Here is a 16,658-nt window from a genome sequence, read left to right on the forward strand (position 1 = left end):
CCGGCGCTGGCGGGAAGAGGCAATAAATGCGCCCACACACCCAGTCACCCCTTCCCCCTACACACACACACGCCCCTTGACCGGGTGACGAAATGCATCTGCTGTGTCCCCACTCCCATGTCCTCCCCTGCCGCCCTGCATCTGCCGTTTGGGCAGGGATGGGCAAACCCTGCAGAGTCCCCCCTGTGCCAGGAAAGGGGCCGGTGGACACCATGTGCCCATCAGCTTTGAAACCTTTGATTCAAACCTCCTGGATATGTGTCGCCCTGACGGTTGCACCCCTGGCAGGTGACTGACACCTGGTTTCAGCACCTGCAGCAGCTGCCTCCTGAGTCATACGTCCCACATGGAGCCTGGTCCTTATGGGGACAGCCTGCCCTCATGGCCAGAGGATCCTGGGGGATGTCCCCAGCAAGCCCCCGCAGTTTCTTCCTCTTCCTTCCTCTGTGCTTTTCGTCAGCTCCTGCTGCCCAGCTTCCCTCCTCCTTAGAGGAATCTTGAAATCATCATCAAAATAAGGCCACACGCAGCAGGTGGCCGAGCACACCACCGTCCTACAGCATGGCACACTTCCCAGCAGTGACTAACCAGAGCACCACTGCCGCTGTCGCCTTCCTCGTGTCTGCACCGTGGATCTGGGCACAGTCCCATCTTGCTGTCACCCACCTTCTCGCCTCTTCCCAGGTGGCTGCCACTCAGATGTGGGTGGGCTGCCCAGGCAGGGTGGGCAAGGGTGTTTCCCCAGCCTGTGTTCCACCCTCTCCTTGCCCACCAGACAGTGCCAGTGTCTGTCAGTTCTGCATCATGATGGAGAGACAAGTCTTTGCTTTGCCTGCTGTGTCTGTGCTTCGGCCCAGGGGAAGGGAAAGGTTTACTTGACGTCCCAGGGGTGGCTCAGAGGTGGGGTGGGAGGAAGCAATACTTGCTAGAATATGCTTGCAAGCCCCGTTTGTGCTCCCTAGTGCCAGCTTCTTGAAGATCAGGGCATGGGAACAGCTGTGCAATACCCTTGTACTCCTCTTGAGCTCTCCTGGGGTTTTTGGGGTCCCTGGACTGCACTGCTCTTTCTGGTTCCTACTGCCTCTGGGGGGTGCTGTTCCATGAAGTGGGCTTCTTGCCAGCTCCAGGGCAATGCAAGACTTGAGCCAGCCATGCAATGAGGCCCTGGAGCATCCCAGGTGCCAGAGGTGGGACCTCTACCCTGGTGGTCCCAGGCAATGGAGAGCTGATGGTGCTCTCAGAGCAGCACCAGACAAAACAGGAAAGGGAGCTCCAGATACAGAGCATCCCAGCAGCAGCAGTATCAACATGGGCATTTCAGGGCAGCATCAGCCCTGGATGTCTCTGCTGACAAATACTGCCCTGGACACAAGAAGGCAAGGGCTTGAAGTCCACCCAGGAATGCTGGGCTGTTTGTACAGAGTTCAGTCCATGCTGGTGACACAGGGCTGAGACAGTTGCAATAAGGTGACATTAGTCTCTCCTCTCCCACGTCATAGAGATGGCCATGGGACGCTTCTCTTTAGGTGGATCCCACGGGAAAAAGTCAAAGAGCTGATTCAGATTGCACTGGCACGAAAGGCAAACAAAGCATCCCTGCCCTGCATGAAGGGTGAGGCAAGGACAGTGCCTGATGCAGCCCCTGGATGTCAGCCTGGCCAGCTCCAGGCTCAGCATTCCCAGTCAGTATCCCGGGAGAGGGAGAATTGATGGGTGAGTCCAAGGCAGGTAAAACCTGCCTGGGTGAATTCCCAAAAATCTTTTTATTTTTGAGGAAGCTGTGAGTGTGTAAAAAGAGGTGTTTGTTAGGTTATGTAGTTTGTTCTTTCCTCCTTTCCCAATGGGAAATATCGGTAAATATTAGCTCAGAAAGACCCACTGTGCAGGAAGATGCTGTGAGCTTCTGGCATCTGCACTCGTGCTGCTGCCACCGCTGCTTGGGGCACGTGGGGTGCTCAGTGGCAGAGTGTCTGCAAAGTCAGGTCCATCCCTAGGGACACCCGATGCATTCGTGGCATGAGTGAGGCAGCAGCCGTTCCCCCTTGCTGCCTAGGTCGGGGGCTGAGGTCCCAGAGCCCCCCTTAGCCCGCCAGGAGTGCGTTTGACAGACAGACCTCCCTCCTCCCTCCCTGCTCCGCACGCAGCCATCCTCCACTCGAGGCAAACCTTTCCTCCAGCCTCGCTCCTGCCGTTCCCCAGCTCCCCCCCGGTAGCAGAGGGACACCCTCCCTGCCGGCCGTCGCTTCCCCTCTCCCCCTCGGCCCTCCCCAGCGCCGGAGAGAGCGAGACGAAAAGTGTCGGAGCGGGGAGCGCATAGCAACAGGGTCTGGCATGAAGAAGGTTCGGCAGCAGCATCTCCGGAAGGTGAGAGCCGGGAGCGGGGGTGCCCCGGGGATAGGAGCCGGGGAGCAGGGGTTACCCCCGGGAGGTGAGAGCCAGGAGCGAGGGTACCCTCGGGCTGGGAGCGGGGAGCAAGGATACCCCCGGGCTCGGAGCAGGGAGAGGGGGAGGCACGTCTATCGCCCTGCATCCTGTCCTCGGGAGCATTCGTGGGCAGCCGACAGGGATTAGTCGGATATTAGGGGATAGTGTCCGTGCGCGGGGCCAAAGTGGGACTGTGAGCAGAGGGATGGGGCGTTTCGTGCCCACCGCTCCTGCCTCGCTGCCCTGAGCGGGAGGCACCGCTGCCCGCATCCCCGACCCTCCTGTGCCAGCAGTGCTGCCGGCGGTGGGTGACTCACGTTGTGTCTGGACAGATGCCGGGGGTGGCACCGGGAGCAGAGCTGGCTCCCCGCAGCCTGGCACCCCGGGGACACTGCTGCCACCAGCCCCCGGGCTCGGAGCGGGGGTGAGGGGTAAGGGATGAGGAGTCCCACACAGGGAGCTGGGCAGTGACTTTCCCACCTGCAGCTTGGATTGCCTCCTCATCCTCCCCCGCAGGATTTAAAGGGGTCTGGGTGGTGGGGGGCCAGCTGAACACTGAACTCTGGGTTCAGGGCAGAGCTGACAGAGCTACAAATCCTTTTTCCATCCTGCTGGAAACCCTTTCTAAATCCAGCTGTCAGGCTTTCCCATCCCAGGTTTCCCTCTGCTGCCACTTTGCTCTTACAGCCTCTCTGAGTTCCCATTTCCCCCCACTTTGGGGACTTTTTCATGCCTGTCCCCCTTGGAGACATGGTGGAGCAGGGTGACAGAGGCTGTCAGCCACAGCTCCATCATAGGAATGTACTGATGCTGCCAGTGGGTCAGCACTTCCTGGAGCATCCCAGGCAGACACCCAGGGCTGGGAGCCACTTTGGCTCTCCTCTCTGCCAATCCATGCCCATTAACCACAGGGCAGGGTGACTCCAACCTGTGCCAGCATCCTGATGAATGAAAACCCAGGAGAGTTTCATCACTGCCAGGAAATTCCTAGGATATTGAAACATGACGTAAAAAAGCCAGCAGTGGCCTGGTGACAGCCAGCAGCTCTCTGCTGTTTCTCCATTGTTTGGAGTCATTGTCTGGCCTCTTCTCTCTCCTCCTCTTTCCTAAAAATTGCTTTTTCAGATGTCTTTGTGATTGCAAGATCCACTAAAAGTTGTCTTTGTCCCTTCCAATGGTTTTCTGAGTTACTTGATGCTGGTGATCCTGTTTAGCATTTATTCAGGAATTCATTTAGTCCCATGGCAATCAGCTGGTATGGAAAGCAGATGTCTCTGGAGTTATTTTCTCCATTCCCAGTGCTGCTCAGAGCCCTCCCTCCTCCATTACCCAAAACCACTTGCTGAACTCAGAGGGAAAACCCTGTGCTCGCAGCCACCTTGGGACCCCTGTGTCCAATGCTGGCATTGGGCTTGCCTGGAGCTGGTGGTGGCTGATGGAGAGATGTGCCCAGCCCAACTGCAGCACCCACCCAGGACCCTGAGAGCCTCCTCTCCCTCTCATTATGATCCACTTCCCATTGGCGAGTCAGGAGTTTTAAGCCTTCTCACCGGACATGTTTTAGATATATGAAAATGCCTCTTTAATGGAGAAGATCTTTCCCAGGCTCTAAGGACTTCAGGTTGACTTTTGCATAACAGTATTTGTGAGTGGATGTTTTAATTTGATTATTTGCTTTGGAGGGTTATTTGGTAGAAAAGGGCTAAAGCCCACGGGAGCCAGTGGTGGGAACCATGGTTTGGGCTGTCCCTCCCCATACCTGCAGAGCATCCTCCTCCTGCCTGAGCCACTGCCCTCCTCTACCTGCCACAAACTGCCTCAAAACTTCCCCAGGGTTTTTGGATGAAAGGCAATAAGCATTTGTGTCCATGTGTACTCCCTGAACTTTGGACATCACTGTCATGAGTTTGCTTCAGCCTCAGCCATCTCCAGCCCCCAAAGCCCCCTGTGCTGACTCCACCACCTCTTGCTCCCTCTCATGGCGTCGGCTGGGGGCACCTGGGGTCAGTGCAGCCCTTCGAGGGGCTCTCCCACACCACAGCAATGCTTTATTTACTTCACTTTCTAAGCAATATTAAATTTGAACTAATTTTTATGCCATTCTGTTGTTTTTTTCTCTCGGAGATTAACAAGCAATTCGAGGTAATCTGAAGTGACTCACACTTCAGAGACTTGCTGTGCTCAGATCCGCAGGGGAGAAATCTGGCGCCGGGTGGCATTTCCCCCTATCAAAGGTTGTGATCCATGCACGAAACACTGGCAAAATAACCCCACAATGCCAGCTTGAGTGGAGACAAAATATGATGAAAAAGTAACTTTGATCTGGCTGTTTTTTTCGTGGATGCAGCTGAGTTTTGGACTGGTTTAAGTAAATTGGTTTACAGAAAATAATTAGCACAGGGCGATTTTCTTACGGACGTGGGCTCTTATCTTGGCAGAGATTAAAGTGCTTTTTTTTTTTTTCTTGGTGACCTTTGATTTGCTGACTTCTTTGGGAACATCTTTTGGTGAATAATGAAAAGTGATGCCGTGTTCAAAGAGGCCGTGGTTGCCAAGGGAGCTGCTGGTCCCCGTCTGTTTATAACCGCGAGACGGGAGCCGGTTTGAAGGATGGCAGTTGACGGTGGAAAGCACTAGAGCAATATTGTAGCACTGGAGCACTTCAGCTGCTGCTGAAAAAGAAAATTCCTGTTATGACAGAGGCTGAAAGGGAGCAATAATCTTTAAAAAAGGATCTGGAATCGAGCCGGTGTGTGAGATTTCCAGCAGTCTGAAGTAGGGAGGTGTGCTTTTCTCTGCTATTTGGGACAAAGATGGGCTAGAATCCTTAAATACTGTGCTTTGCAATTCATTTTAAGCCAGGCAAGTAGGCCAGTTTTTCTGTGATTTCTATGGAAAGGCTGGGATTTGGGGCGTTTTTGAGCCTTCTAGTCATGGAGCAGCCTTTTTGTGTGTTTTCCAGCAGCATTCCTGACCTGGGCCTCCCAAACATCCCCAGTGGGGACCACACTTTCATTGTCCTCAGGGTCTACCTGACGCTTGAGCAGTCTCTGCATTCCGCTGTGGGGTATCAAATTTAAACTGCAGAGCTCCAGCTAAAGATATTTATAAGGGGGACAATCATCACGGAGACACAGGTGACAGATTACATCCTACGGCCCTTGAAAAGAGGGCTGAGATGGGGACTGGGCCATTTACAGATTGGAAGGGGTCCAGTTGGTTCCTTTCTCTTCCTGTTGTTGCTTCTGTGTTGATTTCTGTTCTATATCTGACGGATGGGCACAGCATGTAATCAGCTCTTGCAGCTCTACCTGTGCCCTCTCGTAGGTGTTTAGGATTCAGACAGAGATGCAGGAGTCAGGCAGAGGATTTAATGATCTCCCAGCATCCCTGCTTGCTGGTTTTCTGTGATGCAAACCTGGAAATCAAAAGCTCCCCTGAGGCAGTGGGATGGACGGGAAAGCATTTTGGGGGGAAAGACCCAACTGTGATGGTCCCCACTGAGCAGGGATATTTGAATACAGGTTTTATCTGCTGAAACTTTTGGGAAGGTGTTGTGGAGCAGCCTGTCCATCCCCTGCAAGCAGAGGCAGCTGCAGGTCACACCTGCTGTGCGTGCTGGGCTAATTAGCAGGGATGGCCACGGCTTGGAGATGTTGCAAAGCCAGAGAGCTGTGTTGAACCACTGCAGGAGGGCTGCCAGGTAGCAACAGTTTTATAGCAACAGTATTATATTTGGGTCATATTTTGACTTTTCAGCCTGTGTTTCTGAAACTTTTTTCTTCTGGTCCTTGCCTTGTGATGGTGGCATCCAGTGGGGATGGGCTTTGCATAGAGGGGTTATTATAACAGCTTTGCTGGGGCTGTGGCTTTGGGAAGAGTTTGCCCTGGCTTGTCCTGTCCCTCAGGGGGTTTTCACACCACGTGGGGACGGGGGTGAGTTCACATCTGTGTTTGGTGCCTTTGGGCTGCAAGCAGCATGTCTGCAGTGCCGGTGGCTGGGGGTTTGGGGTGCACCCTGTGAAGGGTGGGAGCTGGAAGCCCTCACCATCGACAACACGGCTCAGTGTCTCCATGGGAACCGGCAGCAAGAGCATCTCCCAGTCCAGTCCAGCCAGAAAGGAGGAGGAGAGCAGAGAAGGTGGCTGCCACCTTCCTGGAGGCTGTGGCAGGGCAGCGCTGAGCTCTGCTCAGCAGCCAGCTCTGGTCTCCAGGGGAATTGGGGTCTGCTGCAGGCTTTGAGCATATGTGCACACTGGTGCAGAGAACCCACAACTCCTTCTGACTGATCCCTCCAAATCCAGACTCCTCAACCACATCCATAGACTTGTTCCCTAGGACTGTGAAGAGGGACATGGAGAGAGCTGCTTTTTTCTTTGGAGAGCCAGAGAAGAAGAGAAGGTTCCCAAATGGGTTTTTCCTGCCCTGGTCCTGGTGCCTTATCATCAGGGACCCCAGAATCTCCCTGTGCTTCAATATGAATGTGATATACTCCCATGCCAGGGCACAGCAACATGTGGTGCCACAGGGACAGGATCCTCATCCCACCCCTTTTTTGCTGCCTGGTCTTGCTGAGGGGATATCTGTGATGGGATCTCACCCAGCAGCTGCTGGCTTAGGCTTTCAGCTCTGGAGGGATGAGAGTCAGTAGGAATGCCTTCCCCCTTCTCCCAAGATTAGGAGACTGGGGAAATTCAGACCAAACATCTCACTGCAGGCCTGATATACACCCACACACAAACAGCAAGGAGTCCTCATAGTGCATCACCCCAGCCTAAATGGATTGCAGGACCCACACCTCCCTCTTGCAGAGCTGAGACAGTGGGAAGGAAGGGAATGGGTTAATCCCCTGCCTGTGCTGCATTGATCCAGGGCACATTAGGAAAGCTGGAAGGAGGTGTCTTAGCAGGGACAAGTGGGAGCCTCACAAAATCCCCACAGTGTTTTGCCAGTTGGAAAAGTGTGAAAAATATGTGCAGCATTTAATAGCAGCCAGCTGAATGCCTGGCATGGCAGTGGCACATGGGGATGGGGTGTCACACTCTCTGGGACACCACAGTGTTCTCCTACTGTCCTCATGCCCATGTTCTGCAGGATATCTGGAAAGTTTATTGTGGCCCCTTAAAAGTATGTCTTTGGAACCTGGAATTGCAAGATGGGTCCCGGTGAGGCTTCCCAGGGTGAACCAGGACCATCCTGCCTTTCCCAGGGAAGCTCTGGCCACATGAGATTGCATTTATCCCCTTTCCTTGCTCAGTGGCACAGCAGGACATTGCCTGGGGTGGTGACCAGAGAGCTGCTGTAATGGGGTGTCCCCAAGGGACAAGTGTCAGTGCTGCAACTTGGGGTTACAAATTCACACAGGAGTTCTTGGCACTCCTTCCCACTCTCCCATTCTTCATTCTGTTTTTATTCCCCCCTTGACCCCTGCCTGCCTTCCCCCATACCCCGTTCCTTCGCTCAGCCCGTGACACCAGATCTCCTGGTAAGCCCCAGCAGCCAGGATGGGGACCTGGGCTCCGAGTGCCCAGAAGACAGAGGGAACTGGACGGGGCGGCTGGATTTCCTCCTCTCCTGCATCGGATACTGCGTTGGCCTTGGAAACGTCTGGAGGTTCCCTTACAGGGCTTACACCAACGGAGGAGGTACTTGAGCATCCTTTGGAGTGGCCAATTCCCCCATCCCTGAGCTGGGCTGGTGGGACATGTCCCTAAAGAGATGTCCCTTACCCTTCTTAGGGCTGGGAAGTAGCACTAATCACTGTTGTGAGGTGATGCCTCCTCCTGCCCCCCATGCTGGTTTAGGGCATTAACCACCTGTACCCCTGTGTGGGAAAGGATGTGCCAACCTATCTCTGTATTCCTGGACCTGGAGAAATCCCCAGCTCAGTGCTGAACTGAACACTACCTGACCATCTCTCCTGGTGTCCAACAGTTTCTTGGCCTGGTGTCCTTCAGGACTCAGCAGGGTCAGCAAATTCTTCCCAGCTATCGAAGGAGGGAGCTTTTTGCAAGGCAAGAGTCCGGGGTGATGGTGCAAAGTGCTGACTCAACTACTCCCAGAGCAATTGCTTGTTTCACACAATAATAACTGGAGAATGCCACAGTGTTTGAGAAAAGAAAGTTGGGAGCAGGGGGGAAGCATGACACAGGTGAATCACAGCCCTTTTCTCCTGCACTGACAGTGAGCTGTCGCTCCTCATTGTCTTCCAGATTTTGGTGTAGATCCCTCAGGACCAGAGATATCGAATGAACTTCACTGCCTGCCACAGATGGGCTTTGGGTGTTTGCTCTGTATTGCTTTCAGGAGTTTTTTTCTTGCTTCTTGCAGGAGCTTTCTTGGTTCCTTACTTCATCATGCTGGCCATCTGTGGGATCCCCATCTTCTTCATGGAACTGTCACTTGGCCAGTTCTCCAGCCTGGGGCCACTTGCAGTCTGGAAGATAAGCCCTCTCTTTAAAGGTGCGTGAGGAAAGTCCAGAGCCTCTGGAAGGCCTCTGCAAGACCTGATTGATGAGAACATGGACCAGCAGCAGCTTTCTGTGACCCTCAAAGCTCTTGTTAGCATCAAAGGTTAAATCCTGGGAGAAAGTGGAGCAGGCCGGACTTTTTGGTTAGCTGTTTTAATAGCTACAAGATATCTATGAGATCTGTCAGTCTTTGAGGGTTCTGGATGACATGACCAGTTTAGAAATAGTAGAAATAGTGTGAAAATTATTAAACCAGAGCATGAAAGCTAAGCAATGACTGTTAAAGACAAAGAGGAGAATAAAGCATTTTAAAAAAAAAAAGGTCAAATCAAATCTTTTTATTCTCAACATTACACTGGAGTAAAGTTGTCTGGATGAGGCAATAGATCATCAATACAGAGAAAGCATGTCCAGAGGGTAAAATGTCAATAAAAGGCTCCCTCACCAGGTGAACCTCTGACTGTTTGAACATTTGGCTGCTGAGATGCAGTGTCTGACCCTGGTTTTGGATGTGCTCTGCTCCGGAGAGATGGCTCACTCCTTCTTTACCCTCTCCTTCCTCCAGGCATTGGCATGGGCACGATCCTCATCGTCTCCTTGGTGGCCATTTACTACAATATGATCATTGCTTATGTTCTCTTCTACCTCTTTGCATCCCTCACAAGCGACTTGCCCTGGCAGCACTGCGGCAACTGGTGGAACACCGACCTGTGCCTGGACCATCACGTCATCAAGGGGGGGAACACCACCTTCCCTGTCAACATCACCAACACTGTCAGCCCCAGCGAGGAGTACTGGAGGTAAGGAGAACATGGGGATGTGCTTGGCATCCAGCAAGGGAGAGGATGGGGATGGAATGAGGGGTGAGGGGTCTGTGCTCCATGTCTCACAGCATGGTGAGCACTCATGGCTGGTGTTGTAGGAGCAGTGATGGGCTCTTGTGCTCAGCTGTGGGTGATATTTCAGTTTAACCACTGGGATGACATGTTCTAGTGCTGCTTTTCTGGCCTGGTGATGTGTTAGACTGAAATGAATCCCATGCCTGGAATGGTTAGGAATTTGCTCTCAAGATACCAGGCATCCCCTCTAGTCTCACACCAACTGTTCCTATTTCCTTGGCAAATAGCTGCCAGTGCCTGGGATTGCTGACAAGGTTATTTTTTGCAGCAGAGGCATTTCCAGGGTCAGAGAGGGCCTCTAGAAGAAAGTAGAGGGTGCCAATGGCTGCTCCCTAGTGGTTCTCCTTTCTCTCCAGTCGGTATGTCCTGCACATCCAAGGGAGCTCAGGGATCGGGGATCCCGGGAGGATCCGCTGGAACTTGTGTCTGTGCCTGCTCCTTTCTTGGACTATCGTCTATCTGTGCATCCTTAAGGGAGTCAAATCCTCTGGCAAGGTAAGGGCTGGATGGCCTGTTTTGGGGGAACTTACAGCGATGCTCACCAGTGCCTGCAACTCTGCACGTCTGGGAAAGTGAGACCCACAAACAGCATCTGCTGGACACAGGACATTCCCGGGATGCCTTCCACACCTAGAGACCAGCAGGACTGACACACCAGCCCTGCTGCAGCCCAAGGACCCCAGCACTGCAGGGTGGCACCAAGAAGTGCAGTGTCCCACCCAGGGGGCAGGGCAGGGGGGCAGTGCTCACGCTGTGCTCTCGCTCCCAGCTCTCCCAGCTGGCTCTGCTCTCCCACAGGTCGTGTACTTTACTGCCACCTTCCCGTACCTCATCCTGGTGATGCTGCTCATTCGTGGTGTGACCCTGGAGGGGGCCTGGAAGGGGATACGGTTTTACCTCACCCCCCAGTTTGATCACTTGCTGTCTTCCAAGGTGAGCAGGACATTGTGCAATTTGTTCAAGACATGGAAATGAACCTTCTGCCACATCCAGTGTGCAACAGAGGCAGTTCCCTTACTCAAGTGTCTTTTCTGACCACTCCCTGACCTAAAATCCTCTCTCTTGGTTGCTCCAAGATCAAAAGTCTTTGCCCCACACCTTTTCTTGACCACTGTTCCCATGTGGCCCATCTCCATGCCTGTGACTCTGGCTCTGCACAGAGAGGACAATGTAGTCACAGACTCCCCTAGGTACCAGGGCCATGGGCAGGATCATCCCAGCCCCAGTGATGGGCTGGATGAGGCAGTGGGTTCCCATGGTGGATTTGGCTGTTCTGTTGTTCTCAAGAAATCTCAGCAGGTGGAGCAGGGGTCAGCAGGGGTGGCCACCAAGAGACCACCCAGTTTTACAAGGGTATTTAATGCCACACTGGGCTGGCTCTAAAACACTCCCTCTAGCCCTTTAACTAGCCAGCTGATCCACTGTGAGTGGTGAGTGTGTTAACTAGGAAAGACAAACATCCTGTGGGCTCTGCATGCCTGGGGTGCTGGGGAAGATGTGCCCAGAGGTCTGGGGAAGCAGATTTTCAATGCCATTTTCCTTGTGAGGAGGTTTCCAAACCCCTGATCTCCTCAGAACTGCTTCCTTCCCCCAGGTGTGGATCGAGGCAGCCCTGCAGATTTTCTACTCCCTTGGGGTGGGCTTTGGGGGCCTCCTCACCTTCGCCTCGTACAACACCTTCCATCAGAATATCTACAGGTGGGACTCAGCTGGTATCTCATAAAAGTGTTGGGTTGGGGGGAGCCATGAAAACCTCAGCCAGTGGGTTCAAAGCCAGCAGAAGTACACGGTGCAGCACAGAGTCATCCAGCACTGCTCCTTGCACGAGCATCGTGGCAATACCTGGCAGCTTGCACGGGTCTGAGAGGAACAGAGGCATCTGTGGGAGAAAATTCTCCTAAGCACCAATGCAGAGCACCCAGCTCCAAAGTTTTGGGCTGTGGGTGCTGAAGTCTGAGGATAACTGAGGCTGGAGTTGTTTGTGGTTCACCAATAGAGAGGGGTGTTGGACATTTGGGGAAAGCAAGCTTGGGAGGAACCTCACAAAATTACCTTTGTCATGAAATATATGCTCCTTTTAACCCTGAAAAGCACATGCCAAGAGAGGTCCTGGGGGGAGAGTCACACTGGGTCACCTTACTGTGGCTCCTGGGGCTGGCAATGCCTTCATGCACTGGTGTGGGGTGAGAAGGAGAGAGCATGTTCAGAGCATCTTATCTCTCCTCTGTAGGGACACCTTCATAGTGACCCTGGGTAATGCCATCACCAGCATCCTGGCAGGGTTTGCCATCTTCTCTGTTTTGGGATACATGTCCCAGGAGCTTGGGGTCCCTGTTAACCAGGTGGCAAAAGCAGGTGAGGCCAAATGAAGACCCTTTCCCCTTCCCCCTCTGCCTGGGTGTTCTGAGGAGCGTCCCTTCCAGGACTGAAGGCACCTGAGCAGGTTGGTGTGAGGGATGAGGATGTATGCTCAGCTGGCCAGGGGGAGGGAAGGGGGGAGACAGGTTCTTGTGGTGTAAAGGTTGAGCAACAAGTGATGCCTAAGGAAGGTCTGAGCAAGGAGCAGGCTGGTTCTCCTGCACCCCTCCACTCTCTGCTGCAGGACCCCTCCTGCCCATCGTGCAAGAGTCCTGGCAGGTCCCTGCTGTGGTGCTGCTCTGCTGGGCTCTCCTTTTCTCCATCCCCCCATGTCCAACCCCTTCACCTCCTTCTCACCTGCTGTCCTTTTCCTCCCCTAGGTCCTGGTCTGGCTTTTGTGGTGTACCCACAGGCCATGACAATGCTCCCCCTTTCTCCATTCTGGTCATTCCTGTTCTTCTTCATGCTGTTAACCTTGGGCCTGGACAGCCAGGTAAGGAGAGAGCCCACTGAGCCAGCTGTGGAGCACAGGCAGCCTGAGGGCTCAGGGGACCCTCTCCTCCTGTGCAAGCAGTTTGCATTCATGGAGACCATCGTTACGGCAGTGACAGATGAATTTCCCTACTACCTGCGGCCAAAGAAAGCCTCCTTCTCGGCTGTCATCTGCATTGCCCTCTTCCTGATGGGGCTCATCCTCACAACAGAGGTAAGGGTGTGGGCATGGATCCATTGTGGGGACCAACTAGGTCTTCATTTTAGGGAGAACTTCGGTCATGGCCATGTTTGCAGACACGAGTATTCACATCAGCTATCAAGGTGAAAGAGAAACAACGAGCCTGGGCTTGCAGAAGGTGTGAGTCCAAGGGGAGTGACACAGTGTTATTCTCATCCCTACACCAACCCCATAAGAAGTGTGATGTCTCTTGATGTCTCTGCTGTCTTCCCCAGGATCCACAAAAGTGGAAGGAGCTGAGTGGGGGTTTATTGGGATGATGGTCCTGGAGATGCTGGCCATTGTGTTTTGTCTCTGCAGGGTGGGATGTACTGGCTGGTCCTACTGGATGATTACAGTGCTGGCTTTGGCCTCATGGTGGTGGTGATCACTACCTGCCTCGTGGTGACACGTGTCTATGGTAAGGGGCTCGTCCTCACAGGGACACAGGGAAGGATGGGCTGTCTGTATGGAGAGAGGGATTTAGAGGGAGCGGTAGGGAAAGCAACAGACTCACAATGGACCATGAAACATCTCTGCTTCCACCACCTGTTCTTTCTCGGCGGTCACTGGATTCACCTTCCAGAGATCTTTGAGGTGCTGAGACCAGTCCCATGGACAGCATCAGCTGGGATCCCCTCCTCCATCTCCCAGCTGGGAGGGGAAACTCTACTGTAGAAGATGAAAACCACAGCTTTTGATCAGTGCAGCACAGCTTGGTACAGGCACTGGGCTCTGGGCGAGGGCTGACAGCTTCTGAGTCTTTCTCCTTCTCCTTCCTTCAGGCATAAAGAGGTTCTGCCGAGATATCCACATGATGCTGGGCTTCAAACCAGGGCCCTACTTCAGAGCCTGCTGGATGGTCCTATCCCCAGCAACGATGATGGTAACTGCTCAGCTTGAGGTGCTGGAGAGCCACAGTGGTGCCAGTATCCCTGGGTGACCTCCCAGTGTGACAAGTTGCTCTGCTGGCATCTCCTGCCCCAGGGACCGTCCCAGGTTCTGCTGGGAGGTGTCCATCATGTCCAAGCCTTTCTTTTTGACCACGATACCTTCAGAGGGCTCTGGGATGACCTCACTTTCTTCCCATCCCACAGGCTCTGCTGGTATATAACATAGTCAAGTACCAGCCCTCCGAGTATGGCAGCTACCGCTTCCCCACCTGGGCCGAGGTCTTGGGCATCCTCATGGGAGTCCTCTCCTGCCTGATGATTCCCCTGGGCATGGTGGTGGCTGTGCTCCGAGAAGAAGGGACCCTGTGGGAGGTAGGAGGGGCCTGACATTGCACCCCAGAAGTGTGCAGGGGTGAGCAGGAGCCCCTGCCAAGCCTGCACCTTCTGGAAGTTTCTCTCTGTATTCTCTCTGCTGGAGGGGTGTGTCTCCCATCTCTTCTTCCTGCCCACGGGGTGTGAGAGATGGCTGGCACATGCCAAGGCTTTCCAGCAGTGCTGCTTACCATGATGCCAGGCAGGCAGTGAGCAGCCCTGTGCGCATTCCAACTCCAAAGCAAGCCTGCTGTGCCCTGAGGGGAAGCACATTGTCCCAAATGTGGGGCAGACATGGGCACCTGGGACTTTGCACCTCTTTGGCAGGAGCGAAGGCAGAGCAAGGCAGGCAGCTGCCAGATTGTGCAGGCAGCCCAGATGGGATCCCTGCACTGAAAGGCTTCTCCCAGGAACAGGTTACGGAGCTGCTGGTTGCTTGTACCTTTCCCAGCCCTTCACTGCTCTCCCCAGGCTGTTACAAGGAAAGGAGCAGAGCTTGCTGCCCTCCCCAGGCAGCAATCGCCTGCTGTCTGTAACCTGGCTTGACACAGCCATGGGCACCGTGGCATGGCCAGGAGCCCCCTTGGCAAAGACCAACCCCTTGTCTGGGTGACTAACCCCACAGCACAGGGCTGTAGCCCTACAATAGCCCCTCTCTCCTGCAAGCCCTCACCACCAGCACCCACAGACAACAAACCCCCCACAGCAAGGCACTTAGGCAGAGCTGCCTTCCCAAAAAGCTTCAGGACAAGCATTTGGCCCCATCCCATGCCCACGGGGAGCTCTTCCAGTCCCTGGGGGCTGGCAGAGCACCCTGTTCTCCCGGGAGGTGTGGGTGTGCTGGCTGTGGGGGTGAAGGCAGTGCTGGTGCAAGGTGCCCGTGCTCCCTCTGCCTGTTCCCTCCAGCGAGTCCAGCAGGCCAGCCGGCCCGCCATGGACTGGGGCCCGTCGCTGGAGGAGAACCGGACGGGCATGTACGTGGCCAGCCTGGCGGGCAGCCAGTCCCCCAAACCGCTGATGGTCCACATGAGGAAATACGGGGGCATCACCAGCTACGAGAACACGGCCATCGAAGTGGACCGGGAGATGGAGGAGGAGGACGAGGAGGAGTCCATGATGTGAGGGGACCCCCGCCACCCCCAATTTGCACGGGTTGCACTGCAGCACTTCAGGACAGCTTGGGGGGTCTTTCGGGCAGCAGTCGGGAGCTGTCAACCCTGCCAGGTTCCTCACCACCACCCTGGCCCTGCCACGATAGAGCTGCTGCCCATCCTGGTGCCCCTGATGTGTTTCTGTTCAGTGTGACAAACTGTGATGAGTCCATCCGTTCATGTGACAGTGTCTGGTTGAAGTGTCAGGGTTGCCCCACTCCCACCCTCAGCCCCAGCCCTGCCCTCCTCGTGTAGGGGTATCCAGGGTGCAGGAATGTCCAGGCTGCAGCAGGTGGGGAGGTGGAAGAGGTTGAGGAGGTCCTCTGCATTGGTCTGTTCTGTGTTTGTGTGTATTTGACTCCAGTAACCCATAAACACATGTGAGAAAGGCTGTAACATCCTCCATGCCCTGAGGACAATGTGCACCAGTGTGCTCTGATCACACAGAGGTATTCCAGCAAATAACCAGCACTAATCAGTGTCCTCCCAAAGAAATTTGACCTAATAAATGAGCAGTTAAAAGCAATTGAAAAAAAAAAAAAGCTTTATAAACAAACCAACTCGGGCCTTTCCAGGCTTGGAGATCCCCAAGGACCTTGGTGGGTCAGGGCAGCTCTTCCCTGTGGTGCCTGGCAGGGCTTGGGTGACTTGAAAGAAGGGAAGAGGCTGGGTGACCTGTTCCCCATGTGTACAGGGGGTCAGGGACAGGTCTCAGCTGGACCCAGTGCCAAAAGAGGAGCCATGTCCACTGCCAAGGGAAAGATCCAATGTATGGCCCTACCCCTGGGTACTGATTTTCCCAGGGAAAGGAGAAGGGCTGGGTTTCAGTTCCTGCACATGATTTTGGGGTAGATCAGCCCAGAGCTCATGACACAGGGACCCCATCTCCTGCTGACGCTGCTGGCCTGAGGGTGCCAGTGAGCTCCTGGGTGGGGTTGTTTGGACCTCACGCTGCCAATGCCCATCATCCCAGGGTCGTGTGTGCCTTCCATGTGCCATCGGCTCGCCAGTAAAACCAGTGTGTGACACAGCCCTTGTGTGGGTTATCTGAGGGGTCCCCAGCATGGAAGAAGGGCACACCTAGAGGGGCTTACAGGGATGGCAGGCACAGCTGCCCTGGGCTTTGTCCTGCAAATCTTCGTCCTGGTAAAAGACCAAACCTTAGGATAAACACACAAATTGGGGTTTTATGTCTGGATTATGCATGTGGTTCTGGTGCACTGGATCAAGCACTGTTGCCTGAGCCTCCAGAGTGAATGCTGGCGTAAGGCTGCAGTTTTTCTCCTTCCCTACAGTGGAGGAGAATTAATTATTGCCTTTTCACCTCTGAGAGCAGAGGGCCAGCTCCTACACCTGCTCCACCTGCCTGCTCACCTCCC

The 16,658-nt window shown here is 54.2% G+C and overlaps 1 protein-coding gene across 1 annotated transcript; it reads left to right on the plus strand.

The window, feature by feature from the left end:
- The first annotated feature begins 2,154 nt into the window (after positions 1-2,154).
- SLC6A7 (solute carrier family 6 member 7) lies at positions 2,155-15,815 on the plus strand. The gene is made up of 14 exons (XM_008921012.3): positions 2,155-2,364; positions 7,889-8,069; positions 8,755-8,886; positions 9,460-9,694; positions 10,150-10,288; positions 10,592-10,726; positions 11,388-11,491; positions 12,024-12,148; positions 12,532-12,644; positions 12,726-12,857; positions 13,185-13,284; positions 13,649-13,749; positions 13,961-14,128; positions 15,035-15,815. The coding sequence occupies exons 1-14, from the start codon at positions 2,332-2,334 to the stop codon at positions 15,248-15,250; spliced, it is 1,914 nt and encodes a 637-aa protein (XP_008919260.2). The 5' UTR covers positions 2,155-2,331; the 3' UTR covers positions 15,251-15,815.
- Positions 15,816-16,658: the final 843 nt, after the last annotated feature.

Source organism: Manacus vitellinus, unplaced genomic scaffold (genome assembly GCF_001715985.3).
Source record: "Manacus vitellinus isolate BGI_N305 unplaced genomic scaffold, ASM171598v3 scaffold_51_pilon, whole genome shotgun sequence".
In the NCBI taxonomy this organism is placed as follows: domain Eukaryota; kingdom Metazoa; phylum Chordata; class Aves; order Passeriformes; family Pipridae; genus Manacus; species Manacus vitellinus.